Below are 18,909 nucleotides of genomic sequence, written 5' to 3' on the forward strand. Positions count from 1 at the left end.
ATCAAAAATCAGTTTGGAAGGATCTTTTCTTTCAGCAAGTGGCAAAAAAAGCAAACCTGTGTGAGGTTCTGTTTTGCATTTTTTCTTCAGTGTTTCATAGCTAGTGTCCCTTTCACTGTCTGGATCAAGATAACACACAGGATTTTTGTCCAGTTCACGACAGATGTCTTGATCTAAAATGTTACGTTTTATAGCAGTGGATCTAGGAAGGAAAACGCTGAGGTTGGGATCTAAAATACCCCCTGCAGATTCTTGGGACTGTAACAAACCTATTCCAGTCTTTTTGTCAATTATTCCCTTCTTCATTGCTTCAAACACAGAAAGGGGTTGACCAGTGCGAGGATCTGGATAGCCCACAGCAGCAGCTTCAGCTGCTAACAGTTTATCTTGATCACATTTATCTACCACTCCACTTGCACATGCTTCTTTTACAGTTAGTTTTTGATTGTATGTGGGGTCAATGATGTGACCTGTCGCAACCTGAGCTTCTAACAGTTTATCTGCACTCTCTGGAATCAAAAGCATCTGTTTCTTAGCATCTGATAAAGACATTTTTCCTGATGGTCCAGCTGTCACTCCAGCAATTGATCCAGTTCCCTTTAGGAAGGTCTTTTTATCTAGAGACACCTCTTGGACAGTTTTTTCACCTTTAATCAGCTGGGTATATGTTTGTTTGTCAAGAACACCACACTCCAGCAACTGCTGTGCAGACACTTGCTTGCGAACACCATCAAACAATAATTTAGAAGGATCTTTCCCATCTGAAAGGGGCAAAAGAAGGAGACCTGTGTGAGGCTCTGTTTTGCTTTTCTTCTTCAAGTTTCCATAGGTAGAGTCTCGTTCAGTGTCAGGATTAACATAACACTCAGGATTCTTGTCCAATTCACGACAGACGTCTTGATCTAAAATGTTACGCTTTTTAGCAGTGTCTCTAGTGAGAAAAACACTGAGGTTTGGATCTAGAATTCCCCCTGCAGACTCTTGGGCTTGTAGCAAACTTATTCCAGTCTTTTTGTCAATTATTCCCTTCTTCATTGCTTCAAAGACAGAAAGAGGTTGACCAGTGCGAGGATCTGGATAGCCAACTGCAGCTGCTTCAGCTGCTAAAAGTTTATTTCTGTCACTGTTGTCTATCACACCTTTTGCACATGCTTCTTCCACGGTTAGTTTCTGATTCGATGTCGGGTCAATGATGTGACCTGTGGCAGCCTGAGCTTCTAGTAATTTATCTGCACTTTCTGGAGATATAAGCATCTGTTTCTTAGCATCTGATACAGATATTTTGCCCAAAGTTCCTGCTATCACTCCAGCAATTGTTCCAGTTCCTTTCAGAAACATCTTTCTATCCACAGCCACCTCTGCAACAGTTTTTTCTCCTTTAACCAACTGATTAAATGTTGGTTTGTCCAGGACCTCACAGTCAAGTAGTTGCTTTGCTGTCACCGGCTTACGTACACCATCAAAAATCAGTTTGGAAGGATCTTTTCTTTCAGCAAGTGGCAAAAGAAGCAGACCTGTGTGAGGTTCTGTTTTGCATTTTTTCTTCAATGTTCCATAGCTAGCATCACGTTCAGTGTCTGGATCAAGGTAACACATAGGATTCTTGTCCAGTTCACGACATATGTCTTCATCTAAAAGGTTACGTTTTATAGCAGTGTCTCTAGGAAGGAAAACACTGAGGTTGGGATCTAGAATACCCCCTGCAGACTCTTGGGCCTGTAGCAAACCTATTCCAGTCTTTTTATCAATTATTCCCTTCTTCATTGCTTCAAACACAGAAAGGGGTTGACCAGTGCGAGGATCTGGATAGCCCACAGCAGCGGCTTCAGCTGCTAACAGTTTATCTTGATCCCATTTATCCACCACTCCACTTGCACTTGCTTCTTTGACAGTTAGTTTTTGATTGTATGTGGGGTCAATTATGTGACCTATCGCAGCCTGAGCTTCTAGCAGTTTATCTGCACTATCAGGAGACAAAAGCATCTGTTTCTTGGCATCTGATAAAGACATTTTGCCTGATAGTCCTGCTGTCACTCCAGAAATTGGTCCAGTTCCCTTTAGGAATATCTTTTTATCCACAGACACCTCTGCAACAGTTTTTGCTCCTTTAATGAGCTGGGTATATGTTGGTTTGTCAAGAACACTACATTCCAGCAACTGCTGTGCAGACACTGGCTTCCGTACACCATCAAACAATAATTTGGAAGGATCTTTCCCATCTACAAGTGGCAAAAGAAGAAGACCTGTGTGAGGCTCTGTTTTGCTTTTCTTCTTCAAGTTTCCATAGCTAGAGTCTTGTTCAGTGTCTGGATCAAGGTAACAATCGGGATTTTTGTCCAATTCATTACAGATGTCTTGATCTAAAATGTTACGTTTTTTTGCAGTGTCTCTAGGGAGGAAAACACTTAGGTTTGGGTCTAGAATCCCCCCTGCAGACTCTTGGGCCTGTAGCAAACCTATGCCAGTCTTTTTGTCAATTATTCCTTTCTTCATTGCTTCAAACACAGAAAGAGGTTGACCAGTGCGAGGATCTGGATAGCCAACTGCAGCTGCTTCAGCCGCTAACAGTTTATTTCTGTCCCCTTTGTCCACCAATCCTTTTGCACATGCTTCTTCCACAGTTAGTTTTTGATTTGATGTGGGGTCAATGATATGACCTGTGGCAGCCTGAGCTTCCAGCAGTTTATCTGCACTTTCTGGAGACATAAGCATTTGTTTCTTAGCATCTGATAAAGATATTTTGCCCAAAGCTCCTTCTGTCACTCCAGCAATTGGTCCATTTCCTTTAAGGAAGATCTTTCTATCCACAGACACCTCTGCAACAGTTTTTTCTCCTCTAATCAACTGATTAAATGTTGGTTTGTCCAAGACCTCACAGTCAAGTAGTTGCTTTGCTGTCACCGGTTTGCGTACACCATCAAAAATCAGTTTGGATGGATCTCTTCTTTTAGCAAGTGGCAAAAGATGTAAACCTGTGTGAGGTTCTGTTTTGCACTTTTTCTTTAAATTTCCATAGCTGGCATCCTCCTCTGTGTCTGGATCAATGTAGTACTCAGGCTCCTTGTCCAGTTCACGACAGATGTCTTGATCTAAAATGTTACGTTTTTTAGCAGTATCTCTAGGGAGGAAAACACTGAGGTTTGGATCTAGTATACCTCCTGCAGACTCTTGTGCCTGTAGTAAACGTATTCCAGTCTTTTTGTCAATTATTCCCTTCTTCATTGCTTCAAACACAGAGAGCGGTTGACCATTTTGAGGATCTGGATAGCCAACTGCAGCTGCTTCGGCTGCTAACAGTTTATCTTTATCACATTTATCCACCACTCCTTTTGCACATGCTTCTTCCACAGTTAGTTTCTGATTTGATGTGGGGATAATTATATGACCTGTGGCAGCTTGAGCTTCTAACAGTTTATCTGCACTTTCTGGAGACATAAGCATCTGTTTCTTAGCATCTGATAAAGTTGTTTTACCTGATGGTCCAGCTGCCACTCCAGCTATTGGTCCATTTCCCTTTAGGAAGGTCTTTTTATCCACAGACACCTCTTGGATAGTTTTTTCACCTTTAATCAGCTGGGTAAATGTTGCTTTGTCAAGAACACCACATTCCAACAACTGCTGTGCAGACACTGGCTTGCGTACACCATCAAACATTAGTTTAGAAGGATCTTTCCCATCTGCAAGTGGCAATAGAAGAAGACTTGTGTGAGGCTCCGTTTTACATTTTTTCTTCAAGCTTCCGTAGCTAGAGTCCTGTTCAGTGTCTGGATCAAGGTAACAAACAGGACTCTTGTCCAGTTCATGACAAATATCTTGATCTAAAAGATTATGTTTTTTAGCAGTGTCTCTAGGTAGGAAAACACTGAGGTTTGGATCTAGAATCCCCCCTACAGATTCTTGGGCCTGTAGCAAACTTATTCCAGTCTTTTTGTCAATTATTCCCATCTTCATTGCTTCAAACACAGAAAGAGGTTTACCAGTGCGAGGATCTGGATAGCCAACTGCAGCTGCTTCAGCTGCTAAAAGTTTATTTCTGTCACTTTTGTCCACCACTCCTTTTGTGCATGCTTCTTCCACAGTTAGTTTTTGATTTAGTGTGGGGTCAATGATGTGTCCTGTGGCAGCCTGAGCTTCTAGAAGTTTATCTGAACTTTCAGGAGACATAAGCATCTGTTTCTTAGCATCTGATAAAGATATTTTGCCCAAAGATCCTGCTGTCACTCCAGCAATTGGTCCAGTTCCTTTTAGGAAGATCTTTCTATCCACAGACACCTCTGCAACAGTTTTTTCCCCTTTAACTAACTGATTAAATGTTGGTTTGTCCAGGACCTCACAATCAAGTAGTTGCTTTGCTGTCACCGGCTTGCGTACGCCATCAAAAATCAGTTTGGAAGGATCTTTTCTTTCAGCAAGTGGCAAAAGAAGCAGACCTGTGTGAGGCTCTGTTTTGCATTTTTTCTTCAATGTTCCATAGCTAGCGTCACGTTCAGTGTCTGGATCAAGGTAACACACAGGATTCTTGTCCAGTTCATGACAGATGTCTTGATCTAAAAGGTTACGTTTTATAGCAGTGTCTCTAGGAAGGAAAACACTGAGGTTGGGATCTAGAATACCACCTGCAGACTCTTGGGCCTGTAGCAAACCTATTGCAGTTTTTTTGTCAATTGTTCCCTTCTTCATTGCTTCAAACACAGAAAGAGATTGACCAGTTCGAGGGTCTGGATAGCCCACAGCAGCAGCTTCAGCTGCTAACAGTTTATCTTGATCACATTTATCCACCACTCCACTTGCACATGCTTCTTCTACAGTTAGTTTCTGGTTAGTTTTGGGGTCAATGATGTGACCTGTGGCAGCCTGAGCTTCTAGCAGTTTATCTGCACTTTCTTGAGATATGAGCATTTGTTTCTTGGTGTCCGATAAAGACATTTTGGCTGATGGTCCAACCACCACTCCAGCAATTGGCCCAGTTCCTTTTAGAAAAATCTTTTTGTCCACAGACACCTCTGCAACAGTTTTTTCCCCTTTAATTAATTGGGTAAATATTGGTTTATCAATGATCTCACAATCAAGTAGTTGTTTCGCTGTTACAGGCTTACGTACACCATCAAATATCAGTTTGGATGGATCCAACTTATCCATTATGTGTAAAAGTAGCAAACCTGTGTGAGGTTCAATTTTGCATTGTTTCTTTAACGTTTCATAAGTAACATTTGTCTCTGTTTCTGGGTCAATGTAACATTCAGGGTGCTGGTTTAGAGCCTGACAAATATTTTTATCTAAAATTTTGCGCTTTATTGCTGTGTCTTCAGGTAAGAAAACACTAAGATTTGGATCTAGAATTCCTCCTACTGATTGTTGTGCTTGAAGTAGGCGTAATCCAGTCTTCTCATCAATCATTCTCATCTTCATGGCCTGAAACACTGAGATAGGCTTGGCTACGTTAGGATCCTTGTAGCCTATTGCTGCAGCCTCTGCTTCCAATAATCTGTCTCGATCAATAGTGTCTACTACACCTTTAGCACAGGCTTCATCTACAGTCAGTTTTTGGTTGGCTTTGGGGTCAATTATGTGACCTGTGGCAGCCTGAGCCTCTAATAGCAAATCTGCACTTTCTTCAGGCAGTAACATTTGTTTTTTAGCTTCAGGCAAAGACATTTTACCTTGTTTTTCCACAATAACACCTGCAATGGGTCCAGTTCCTTTCAGATTGATGTTTTTATCTACAGACACCTCCGGGACTGTTGTCTTTCCATTTTCTAGATCTTTAAATGTTGGCTTGTCAAGGACACCACAATCAAGCAGCTGTTTGGCGGTGACAGATTTCCGAACACCATCAAAAACAAGTTTGGAAGGGTCCACCTTCTCAGGAATGGGAAGAAGCAAAAGGCCTGTGTGTGGCTCTATTTTACATCTCCTTTTCATTGACATGTAAGTCACACCTTCCTCTGTTTCTGGATCTAGATAGAGCTCAGGCCTCTGATTTAAAGCATAACAAATGTTATCATCAATCAGGTTACGCTCAATGGCTGAGTTCCTTGGAAGGAACACACTGAGTACAGGATCTAGAACCCCTCCGACAGACTCCTGTGCCTGTAACAGACGGAGAGTTGTGTTCTTGTCAATAAGTCCCTTCTTCATGGCTTGAAATACTGAGAGAGGTTTATTTGTGCCAGGTCCACTGTATCCTACAGCTGCTGCTTCTGCTGCCAACAATCTCTCTTGGTCTTCATCATCAACAACTCCTTGATTACATGCTTCTTCTACAGTCAACTTCTGATTAGTTCTAGGGTCAATGATGTGACCTGTAGCAGCTTGGGCATCTAGTAGTAAGTCAATGCTATCAGGTGGGAGAAGATTTTCTTTCTTGGCTTCTGTGAATGTCATTTTGCAAACAGGCCTATTGCTGGACCCTAGAGTTTTAGGACCTTCAATTATCACCCCAGCTATTGGGCCTGTTCCCTTTAAAGGTACCCTTTTCTCAGTAGACACCTCAGGAATGGTCTTATGTCCTTTTGAAAGCTGGTTGAATGTTGGTTCATCCAAAACTCCACATTCAAGTAATTGCTTTGCTGTGACTGACTTGCGAACTCCATCAAATATCACAGAGGAAGCTTCAGGGGCTGGGGGCTCCCTAGTTCTTTTTAGTTCAGTCTGTGTGGTTTGTCTAACAACTGCTGTCTCTTGCAGCTCTTTCTGTAGGACTAAAAGTTTACTTGTATGCATATCCTCAAGCTCCCTGTGTTCCATTTTCAGCCTCTCTATCTCACTTTTCAAGGATTTCTTTTCCCGATCAAGAATATCCTTGTCTGTGTCATATTGTCTGATTATGCTTTGTTTTCCGTCACATTGATCCTTCCAGTAATTTAAATCTCTTTTCACCCTCTCACTTTCTTCTAGGATACGTTGCTTGTTACGAAGCTCAGAATCCAGAGACAGCTTTATGCGACTGAGTTCTTCCTCTAGTCTTTGGAGTTGTTCTCTGTCCATTTCCAACCTCTGCAGTTTCAGCAAGAGAGCATCTCTCTCAATTACAATTTCACCATACTGGGATTGAAGGGATTGCGCCATTGTTTTTGTCTGCAGGTTAAAAAAAAAGAAAAAGATGACAAAGAGCAAAAAGATAAAACATTAGTAAACTCAGAAATGCTTGAATAAGTTACAACATAAGGTAATTTTTTTTAATCTTAATCACAGTTAGAATTACAGTGACAGTAAAGATGTGTTGATGAGAACACACATACTTGCTCTTTTTATTTTTTCAACACAAGAAGGCAGTCTAATTAAACGCAACCAATTGATCTTTTTTCAGTTTTGTAACAAAGACAAGGGTTTTTGTTTAACTACATGAAGTAAATAAGCTAAAGCTTCCACTAAAGTAAGAAAAAAATAACACATGATAAGCAAATTTGTGTGTTCTATCATTTGATTTTGCTAAGATAAAAAAAATCACTGCTGCAAATATCTATAGAAAAAGAAATATAAAAACAAGACTGAGAACTAAATGTTAGTCTACTATTTTTATAGCAGTAAAGTTTTGAATAAAAATGACAAGTAGAAAAATATCCAATATGTCAAAAAGCCATTGGAATTTTTAACTGAAACCAGACCATCAGCAAACACAAATGTATAATATACTAATTGTACTGTACAAGATACTGTCTGCATTCAAAGAATCTGTGAAACAACAGAAGCACATAAGCAACAATGATGTTTTTTACTCAATGTGTCTGAAGTAGATTACAAACAAGTGCATCTAAGTGTTGTTTTACAGATTAGCAAAAAACATCTTGTAGAACTAACAAGGATAAGCCAGATCACCTGACTTTTCCTTGATAGATTTATCTACCTGGATTATTGAGCATGCATCAGGACATCTTCGAGATCACGGAAATGCCACAACACAACAATAAAACAGTAATTCCACAAACGTAGCAAAAGACCGGCGGCAGTGGCAAACTGATGATTTTGATCACCAAAAATCTAAGAAATGTAATCCTAAAACATGCATTCTACACTATGTAGGATAGGAAACAATGGGATGAGGACATCAGCAAACAAGAGGCACAGGTTGTTTGCATGCAAGTAGTTCAAATGCCATTCATTCAAACACCTACAGGTGTAGGTGTTTGAATATTGATTTTTTTTTTGTTTTAGCAAGGGATCTATGGATGTTTTAGCATGCAAGAAAAGCTAAGCTACAGTGGTAGCTAAGCTCATATTCTAGTTGAAAGTTTGGAAGGATGAAACTAGTCCAGAACGAAGTGGTAAGCATTCATGTACCTCTGTGACCTGCTTTTGTATTTTCTCTGCCTCCAACTTCAGTTTCTCCCGCTCAGAGGAGAGTTCTGAGACCAGGTTGCGGTAGTCTACATTGCTGCACTCACTGGCTTGCAGCTGCAATTCCAGGGCAGTAACCTGAGAGGAGAGCTCATCATCTAGTCCCTTTTTGGATCTTAGGAGTTCTTCTTTATTTTGTTGTGCTTTTCTCAGCTCTTCCTCCAGCCTCAACTTTTCTTTATTCTGATTTTCTATCATCTCCTTCAGCCTCTGAAGTTCAGCAATGTTCTCATTAAGTTCCTTACATTTCTCTTCAGTAGTCTTGGAAAGAGCCTCATTTCTGAGACTTGTCTCTTTGACTCGGACCTGCTCATGCAGAAGTTGCTGCTTCAGGGTGTTCAGTTCAACAACCTGTTGACTGTTGAGCTTTGAATTATTCTGGTTTTGTTTCAAGCTTTTCTCAAGCTCCTCCTTCAGCCTAAGTAACTCTTCTTCATTGCTCTTTTTTGATGTGCTGACTTGTTCCTGGCTTTGGCGCAGTTGGGTGATGGTACTGGTGTACTCTGTTATGGTCATGGTGACCTTTTCCAGCTCTGCTTCCACTTGCATTCTTCGGCTCACCTCCTCTTGGTGAGTCTGCCTTAGATTTTCCACCTGACTCTCAAGTCCATCTCTCACAGTCTGCAGGTCTTTAATTCGTCCCTGTGACCTGCACATGATTTGTTCTAATCTGTATCGCTCTTTACCTTCTCTTTCCAGCTGTAAACGTGTCTGCAGAAGTTCTTCCTCATACTCTCTTAGCTGGGTTGTAGCCACTGATGAGTTGGTTAGCTTTAGCTGGATCTCTGCTAAAGACTTCTCAAGTACAGCCTGCCCTTCCTCTGTGGTTGTTCTCCTGCGGGTCTCCTCCTCTAAACTGTGAGTTACATAAACTAGTTGTTCACTCTTCTCTTTCAGGGTCTTCATGACTTTAGTAAACTCCTCTCTATACTGGCTAATTTCTTCATCTCTCTGCCTTATTAGTAACTCCATTTGATTTTCCATTTCCCTCCTTCTGCACCCTTCTTCTATGAGCATGGCCTGTTGATTGCGAGCCTCATCCTCTGCATTTGTCTTTAGCTCCTCAGCCTGGTTTATAGATATCCTGAGCAACATGAGTTCCTCCTCCAGATTCCTCCTCTCTGCCTCCATTCTGTCATACTGCAGCTGGAGCTCAGCTGTATCCTCATCCCTCTGGGTTGCCAGTCTCTGAATGTCTGTGCGACTGATCTGGATGTGGGACTCATAGCCGAGTTTTAAGTTATTGATCTCTGTACTGAAATGCCTCCTTACCTTTGATATTTCTTTCTGTAGCTCCTTTGACCTTGTTGCTTCCTCATTCAGCTGCCGCCGCAGCTGCTCAATCTCATGCTCCTTGTTTGTAACACTCTTTTCCACCTCCACCTTGGACCAGCTGATTGTTTCCAGCTCTTTTTGCCTTTTCCTCAGCACTGATTCATACTCTTCTTGCTGCTGAGTGTAGCGCTCTTCTGCCAACTTTGTCTTTCTTTTTTCTTCACCCAGCAAGTATTTGAGGCGTGCCACCTCATCATTGAGGTCTGCTAGCTGACTCTGAGTGGAGTCTAGGCTGTTCTTCGTGGCACTGCACTGCAGCACTGTGCTTTGCTTCACCTCTTCCAGTGACAGCAACTGGTCCTTTGACTGGGACAGCTCCAGCTGATATCGAGCAAGAGCATCTTCCAGTGATCTGTTCTTGGCGTTGCGGTCTTGCATGTTCTCCTTCAGCAGGCGAAGTTCTTCTTCCAGCAGTTCAATCTGGGTGTTGCGTATCTAGAAGGAAAATAGAGAGGATGAGTGCAGTGTTGGTTTTTAGAACAGTGATCAAGTACACTGTGACATTTCAATCATGAAAGCCTTAGTTGAACTATTCATTCAATCATTTTCTTTAAAATCTCGATCCAAACCCCAAACTGAAAATGCCCAGGTCAGAAGATAAACTTGCAACCTTGCAAGGCAACAGCTCTAACTGCTGTGATTAAACCAATTAAAAATGGACTATGAGCAGCAGTTGCTCTGGGAAATGGCTATTTTTCCCAAGTAAAGAACTTCGTAGTGACTGTTCAAGGCTTTATTTCTAGTTTTGTGTTTCTGAACAGAATTCAACTGTGTTTATTCCCTCTTTCTCCTGCTTAAACAAAAAGGCAGAAATCACTAGGGTTACCAATGACTCACCAAGTCTACCTATTTCTTCCAAGGAAACATTACTATAAGTAACAAGGCTGGTAAAATAAAATGCATTTCCTTTAAACATGTATACTTTACATATTTCACATTTCACAAACATTGCATTTACCAGATAAGTCAAGAGTGTCAGCTAGCTTACAATGGGGTTGAGTTTATTCTTGGCTCAGAAAAGAGCACTTTTAACTCAAAGAAACTCTGGTTTTGATCCACTTGGATTTAAAAGAAGCTATAAACATCATATCCTGATGCATGCTCAATAATCCAGGTAGAAAAATCCAAAAAAGTTCAATCTGGTCCTCTGGACATTCAAAAAAACAAAAAAACAAAACAAAGCAAAAAAAATATAGAAACGTTTCGTCTCTCATCCGAGAGACTTCCTCAGTCTGAGGTGCTGTATTCAGCTCAGTCTCTTAAATAGCACCTTCTCAGAGTGGATCAACCAGTTTTGCTGCTGACAACCAAAACCAGCTGATCACATGCTCAAGAAGGACCATCAGCCTAAAAATGGATCATTAGCACACTGATGGCTGTTTACTATTCACAGGGGGTTGAGTGATACTAGCAATAACAGCAGTGTAAGAGGGGGACAGTTGAACCCGGAGGCCTCCACTCCTGTTTAATGATGGACGATTTCTTTTCACAAAGATGGCCTCCTTTACTCCTCTCTCAAACCATCATTTCTCTCTGTCCAGGATGTGAACATCTTCATCCCTGAAAGAGTGACCGCTGGCCTGGAGGCCTCCGGGTTCAACTGTCCCCCTCTTACACTGCTGTTATTGCTAGTATCACTCAACCCCCTGTGAATAGTCAACAGCCATCAGTGTGCTAATGGTCCATTGTTAGGCTGATGGTCCTTCTTGAGCATGTGAGCAGCTGGTTTTGGTTGTCAGCAGCAAACTGGTTGATCCACTCTGAGAAGGTGCTATTTAAGAGACCGAGCTGAATACAGCACCTCAGACTGAGGAAGTCTCTCGGATGAGAGACGAAACGTTTCTATATTTTTTTGCTTTGTTTTGTTTTTTGTTTTTTTGAATGTCCAGAGGACCAGATTGAACTTTTTTGGACTTTAAAAATCCTGTCTTTTTTACAATATTCAGAGCCTGAATTGCTTTAAAAAATAATGCATTGAGGCATAAGCAACCATTTTTTTCCTAACAATGGCAGAAATGGGACTTTACAGTATAAAAAATAAAACCCAATATGACATTTGCACAAAAGTCATTTTCTTTCATACTCACTTGTCAGATTAAAAAAACAAGTATATTTAAAAAACAACCACATACCTTGAGCTCCTCCATGTTTTTAAGCAACTGTCCCAAGAACTTGTAGTAGTCACCAGACAGTGTAAGCAACTCCATGTAACGAGTCTGTAATTGTGAAGCCTTGCACAAAAACAAATTCAGATGCAATGTCATTTTATTCTTGGAAAACATAAATTTATTTGAACCTGTGAAAGTAAAATGTTACTTCTTGATTAAGATCCATTGATGGGGACTTCAGCATTGTTCTCTTGATGGGGATGTTAAGCAAAGTTTCTAAACCAGAGGTATAAGAGGCAAGGTCGGTTTCATAGTCCTGCAAGAAACCAAGACATGAGACCAAATAATGGCAATTTTTATAAATATGTTAAATGTTTTACCCACTTACCTTGATAGCATTCACACATGTTTCATTGTCCCTCAGCACACTATCTACTGTCTCCCTCTTTGCTTTGATTTCTGTGTTCAAGGCCTTGGACATACCAACAAAACATAGATGTCAGTAACAATGCAACATGAACTTAGGCCCTCCAAATACTATTTATATTAATTAATCACAACTAGAAGCTGAGCAGAGAACCTTTTGGTTGCTAATGTGGTCTTTCAGTGCTTGGACATTCTCTATCTTGGTGGCCTGAAGGGTGTCCTGTTTTTTCCGAGTGTTATCAATCCATTCAGTTAGGGAGGTGTTGGTTTCATTGTAGTGCTGCAGCTGAGGCAGATACAACTGCAGGTCCTGGAGTCTGAAAATATTTAAGCATAGTCAAGCAGTTTTTACTTTGCATATAATTCCATTTCCATCATTCTTATGTCAAGGGTCTGTCAAGGGTTTTAACAAAGAGAAAGAGACATACCTGGTGTCAATCTGATCATGGATTCGTCTCCAGCGGTTGGTCAGCAGGCCCACCTGTTCAGTGTATTTTGACAGCATCAAGTCACACCTGTGGAAGGAGCTCCCCACCTGGCTGTTCCAGTGGTTCGCCTTTGACAATTCTGCCTCCATACATGTCAGAACTTCTTTCTTCTGATCCAACTCTGCTTTCATGTTCTACACATTAACAAGACACAAGCAAGGAACACTAGTCAGAAAAGGCATCTTTAATGGCATTTTTGCATTGTGAGGCCCAGGCTGGTCTTGGTCTTCCCTGGCTCTGCACAGCCTTGTTGATTTTGCATGTGGGGAAGATTGTCATAGCAAGAATGCTTGAGGCTTATGTGCTGTCCCTTTTTTTAAAACCATACTATACCATACCACTTTATTTATAAAGCACTTGAAAACAGGAGCAAAGCCAACCAAAGTGCTGTACAACAAAACAAATAGCAAAGGACACTGTCAGGATTTCTGACTGAGTAGGACATGAATGAACCCAATGGTGCAGGCAGGAGCTCAGAGACTCAGCAGGTAAAAGTAAATACTTTTAATAATAATAAATCAAAGGGCTGACGTGGCAGCATAAACTTACAGGACGGAACCAGGACAGGATTAGGATCAGAACAGGACAAGAAGACCATACCCAACGGTTAACTGACACTGAACAAGACTCATAGATAGACTTAAATACACAGATAAGACAGGGAATAATTACAAACAGCTGGAGATGAGACATGGGTGAAACTGATCAGGGTTGATTAGGAGACACACTGGGGAATACAGCTAAGGAAGGTCCACCAGATGGCAACATCCTTACAGTACTCTTCCCCCAAGGATGCCCCCTGGCATCCCCAAAAAGCCCACCCCAAAGGACTTGGGCGGGAGGAGAGAGGAACTGCAAGGATGGAGGGCCCATGGAAAACGTAAGGAAAAAAACAAACAGGCCGGAGCAGACCAGGCGGGTGGCCGGGGGGTTTGTCCAAAATGCCGGGGCAGATCCGGCAGGTGCCCTGGATGAGTTGTGGAGCCTGCGTGAGTTGTGGAGCCTGAGCGAGTCATGGACCCGAGGCGATGAGAAAGACCAAGGCAATGAGAAGGTCCAAATCGATGAGAAGGACCAAGGTGATGGACTAAAGCAGGACAATACTGCCATGGAACCCTCTGGGCAAGATGTGGACCCTGGGCAAGACATGGGCCCTTGGCGAGTTGCATGCAGTGTGGAGACCTCAAGCGGTGTAGAGACCTCAAGCAGTGTGGAGACCTCGAGTGGCGTGGAGTCCTCAAGTGCTGTGGAGACCTCGAGCGGCGTGGAAACCTCAATTGGTGTAGAGACCTCAAACGCATGGAACCCTCAACAGGAGGCATAGAGACCCAGGTGATGCAGCTGGTGTGAAAACCTCAGGTGATGCAGCTGGTGTGAAAACCTCTGGTGATGTAGCTGGTGTGAAAACCTCTGGTGGTGCAGCTGCCATGGGACCCTCTGGAGATAAAGCTGCAATGGGACCTTCTGCGGATGTGAAGGTGTCGGCGGACCTGGGACCCTCTGTGGATGTGGAGGGGTCAGCGGACCTGGGATCCTCTGCGGATGTGGAGGCATCAGCAAACCTGAGACCTTCTGCGGACATGGAGGCATCAGCAGACCTGGGGCCCTCTGTGGATGTGGAGGCGTCTGCGGACCTGGGGCTCTCCGTCGACATCGAGACCTCTGTGGCTGTGGTAGGCATCGGGACCTCTGTGGCAGGGTCTTTGGCAACTAGGTCTTCTGCAGCAGGGTCTTCAGTGGCAGGGTCTTCTGCGGCAGGGTCTAGAGCAGACATGGAACTCTCTGCAGGAGATGGTGTGGACCCCACAGCAGTAGGAGGTGGAGAAGAGCCTTCCTGAGTGCCCCCAGCAGAGCTGGAAGCAGAAGAGCCCACCTGGACCCCCACAGCGACACTCAAAGGTATTGAGACTCTTGGTCCAACCCCCATGGAGACACTCAGAGGCAGGCTGTCGGTGCCAGTTCCCACAGAGACACAGGAAGCAGGGAACGTAGGTGGGTCAGGCCCCATGCCAAGCACAGTGCAGTGAGAAAAGTTCTCTAGAACCCTCTTGGAGGCTGAATGAGAAGCATTCTCCTGGACTCTCTCTGTGAAGTAGGGGGCCAGTGGTTTAGGGTCTGACACTAAAGAGTCTAAGTCTGGAGCTGGAGAGTCAGGTGTTGGGGCTGAGTCAGGCACTGGAACAGGGGCCGAGTCAGGCACTGGGACTGGGGCCACGTCAGGCACTGGGACAGGGGCCGAGTCAGGCACTGGGACTTGGGCTGAGTCAGGGGCTGGGACTTGGGCTGAGTCAGGGGCTGGGACTTGGGCCGAGTCAGGGTCTGGGACTGGGGCAGAGTCAAGCACTGGGACTGGGGCCTAGTCTCTGGAACTTTTCTGCCGTCGACCTGTCCTGTGGTGGTGACGGTGTGGTTCAAGGCCAGGATTGAGCCGGAGCTCCTCTTTGGGCTCAGGACCAACCTTCAAAAATTGGCTCTGCAGCTGGGGAGCCGGGAGCTTATTCTATAGCCGGGGAGTCCGGAACTGGTTCTGCAGCAGGAGAGTCAGGGACTGGCTCTGAAGCAGGGAAGTCAGGGACTGACTCTGAAGCAGGGAAGTCAGGGACTGGCTCTGCAGCAGGGGAGTCAAGGACTGACTTTGCAGCAGGGGAGTCAGGGACTGGTTCTGCATTGGGGGAGTCTAGTTGTAGAGCTGAGTCAGGTTCTTGAGCTGAATCAGGAACAGGAGGGTCTGGGTTTGAGGTTGGAACAGAATTAGAAGCAGGGACATCAGAGGCTGGTGGAGATGGGTCAGAGTAAGGCTGTGTTTTCAATGTTCTTATTCCTATTAAAAGCTGCTGATATTCTGGGAGTTGTGTTAGACCGGGTAAGGAAAATAATATTTTTTCTGCAAGGGAGAGGATAGTGTCTAGACAGTCCGGGTTGTGTTTAGCAGAGGAGAGTAGATTTTGCAAAGTCCAGTTTATTTGGGTGAGGTCACTGGGTTGGAGCTGAGGTGTGGTGCAGAGTTCTGCCCCCGCGGAGAAACCGGAACTGGACTCAGGAGGCTCAGTCTCACCGGACAAAGCAAGAGCGGCTCAGAGTGACAGAGAGGTGTTGGACTCCGCCCACACCGTAACCCTGGGAGGTAAGAAGATGGGACCTGTTCCTACTGAAGCGATAGGACCGCATCTAGGAAACTCGGGCTCGCCAGACCAAGTCGGATCAGCTGAGCGTGTCGGAGGGGACTAACAGAGGTACGATGGACCGCTTCCGGGCCCTCTTTCTGTCGCTCTGACGGTGGCGGTGGCGATGGGGGACAGAAACGAGACAAAGCTCATTCTCCAACTCTGCGTCCTCCCCGAATGTCCATCCCGAGGAAACGAGCGGCGCTGGAGAAGAGAGGGAACTGGGCTCACATGTCAGGTAGTTCACCCGGAGCTGGAAATGCTTTCTCTCTTCCTCCAGCATGAGAAGAGGCGAGGGCAGGATTTCCACCGTCTGTCTGCAGTGTTCTGGAGTCTGGACTGGTTTGGTCCGGAACCCGCCACACCGGATCACAGTCTTCCCCATCTGCATGGGCTCGTGCAGACTGATGAGTGAAACTGAAGAGAACCTGCCTGATGGGTTCTGATATGGTCGGTTCATACCGTCAGGATTTCTGACTGAGCAGGACATGAATGAACCCAATGGTGCAGGCAGGGACTCAAAGACTCAGCAAGTAAAAGTAAATACTTTTAATAATAGTAAATCAAAGGGCTGATGTGGCAGCATAAACTTACAGGGCAGGGTATAAACAGGTTGGAACCAGGACAGGAGACAAGACCATACTCAACGATGAACCAACACTGAACAAGACTCACGGATAGGCTTAAATACACAGACAAGACAGGGCATAATTACAAACAGCTGGAGATGAGACAAGGGTGAAACTGATCAGGGTTGATTAGGAGACACACTAGGGAATACAGATAAGGAAGACCCACCAGATGGTTCCATCCTTACAGACACAGGATAAAATACAGAACACATATTTTTCTGACAACGAACAATGGAAAACACAAAGCTCATGCTACTGCTGTTCATTGTTTTTTTTCTGCCATCAAAAACAAATTAAAGCTGAGCCAGAGAAGGCTGCATGCTGCTAGCACACAGCAGAAAGATACATGAGAGTGGATAAGACCATACAACAGAATGTATTTTTTTTTCATTCAGCCTTTATTTAGACAGGTAAATCCCATTGAGCCTCAAGGACTCATTTACAAGAGAGACCTGATTTCAACAAAGAATGATGAAAACAATGGACAACAGCGACAACAATAGACAGTTATAAAAAGTCATACAGATTTTTTTTTTTTTTTTAACAAATAGGATAGCTTAAAAAAAGACAAGTAACAAAAAACAGCTAGATTCTAAGGCGAATGTAGAAAACTAAAAACAGGAACATGTCAGCATTGGTCCCTGCCAGGAGTCCAACTGATTCTTAAAGCCACTTAGAGAGGTGAAGGTCAAGAGCTTCAAATCTTTTTGTAAGATATTCTAGAAAACAGGAGCGGAGTAGGAGAAGGCCCTTTTGCCTAGTTCAGTCAATGAGGGAACACTGCAGGTAATAATGTCCTGAGAGCGCACGCTGTAACTGCACTCATGCAGAGACGTAGGAGGAGATGTATCAAGGCGGCAGACCAAGAAGTGATTTAAAGATGAAAATGTACCAGTGAGATAGTCTGTGTGAAGTTAATGATGTCCAGTTAACCAGTGAATACAGGGTGCAGTGGTGGGTACGATAATCACAGCCAGTTATGAATCTTAGTGCACCATGATAGACAGCATCCAACATCTGCAGTGTTCTTGTAGGAGCGTTGATGTAAATAATGTCACCATAATCAATGGAGGGAAGGAAGGTCACAGATACAAGGCGTTTCCTAGCATTCAGTTAGACAGGATCTGTTTCTGAAAAAGAAACCCAGTTTAACTGGTATACTGAAGGAGAGAAGGCAAGGCCACATAAGAAGGTAAACTATGCTAGCTAATGTTAACTTGTTTACAGTCATTTGGTCATACTTACAAGGTGAGTGAACAAATAGCCTGCAGTTTGCTGACGTTAAATCTGCAGCACGAGTCAGCCTGCATGCAACCCTGGATCTCTGGGTTCCAAAAATCGAGCAGGAAGTGAGCTGGACGGCCCAAGGCAAACACTTAGAAGCCAGAATGTAACTGAAAGCTGTGCTGACCCAGGCCAGACCAAGGTTTAGAATGCAAAAACACCATAAATAAGATGGCTTCTTATTGGAGGTCAGTATAAAGATCCAACAACTAGGTCTCAGTGGCCATTTTTAATTCATGCTGAGGAGTAAACACAGCTGGTCTAACATGCACAAGTATTCTGATTTTCTGAAGTTTGCCAGGCATAAAGCCAAATGAATGCAACAAAACTGACCATAATCAGGGAACTTTTTACAAGTTATTCATTGCACATAATCTTTAAGGCTGTAAAGGAAAATTTGCTGTAGATTTACATTTACAGATCAAAAACATGCATGTTAGGCTGCCCTTGCAGGCCTCCCTTGCAAAAGAGATCTGTGATCTCAGTGGGATTTGCCTGTTTAAATAAAGGTTAATAAATAAATAAATTTATTTCATTCTATTGCATAGAATACCTTCAAGATCACTGTGTATTCATTGACATCATCTGGAGACAGAGAAGTGGTCTCTTTTTCGGTCAGTCTTGCCTCGTGAACTTTCACAATGTCCTCAGCTCTTGCTATGCTCTCCAGCATGTCCTTTAGAGCCCACAGCCTGACAAAAAACAATGAAAGGTGCAGAGCAGTTTTCAGTTTCATAGGGTTTTGAAGTTTTTCTGCCAGTAGTTTCCAGCACAAAGCCCCTTAAGATGTTTAAGGTGTTCCACAAGGATCAGACCACGGTCCTGTGATATTCACTTCTAACATACTATATGTTATTTGTTAACCCGCCACAATTAAAACTATTTTTAACCTGATGGCACTATCTTTTACAATTTCTGCTCAACTGCAAACTGAGATTACAGTTTTCCAGATAAGTATGCTTAAATTCCTGTTAAAAATGTGTTTATGCAATTTTCAGGCTTACAAAATATTGAGTTCTGTAGAAACTGTTCCACTTAACTGTCAAATAACTTAAGAGCTGCGTTCCTGATGTAAGCTACAACTGATGATGCAAAATGATGTTTATGGTGTGCCACAAGAATCAGTAAAGGGTCC

General features: G+C 43.4%; 1 protein-coding gene across 1 annotated transcript in view; it reads right to left on the reverse strand.

The window, feature by feature from the left end:
• The window catches only part of wu:fi04e12 (desmoplakin), a gene marked incomplete in the record, with an annotated part of 43,800 nt that overhangs the window by 5,061 nt on the left and 19,830 nt on the right, over positions 1 to 18,909 (reverse strand). The window contains 8 exon segments of the mRNA XM_037697907.1: positions 1,652 to 7,077; positions 8,281 to 10,107; positions 11,805 to 11,903; positions 11,989 to 12,096; positions 12,169 to 12,252; positions 12,361 to 12,523; positions 12,635 to 12,828; positions 18,328 to 18,466. Coding sequence (XP_037553835.1) covers positions 1,652 to 7,077; positions 8,281 to 10,107; positions 11,805 to 11,903; positions 11,989 to 12,096; positions 12,169 to 12,252; positions 12,361 to 12,523; positions 12,635 to 12,828; positions 18,328 to 18,466 — 8,040 coding nt within the window.

This window comes from Nematolebias whitei, chromosome 3 (genome assembly GCF_014905685.2).
Source record: "Nematolebias whitei isolate Nwh7 chromosome 3, NemWhi1, whole genome shotgun sequence".
NCBI lineage: Eukaryota > Metazoa > Chordata > Actinopteri > Cyprinodontiformes > Rivulidae > Nematolebias > Nematolebias whitei.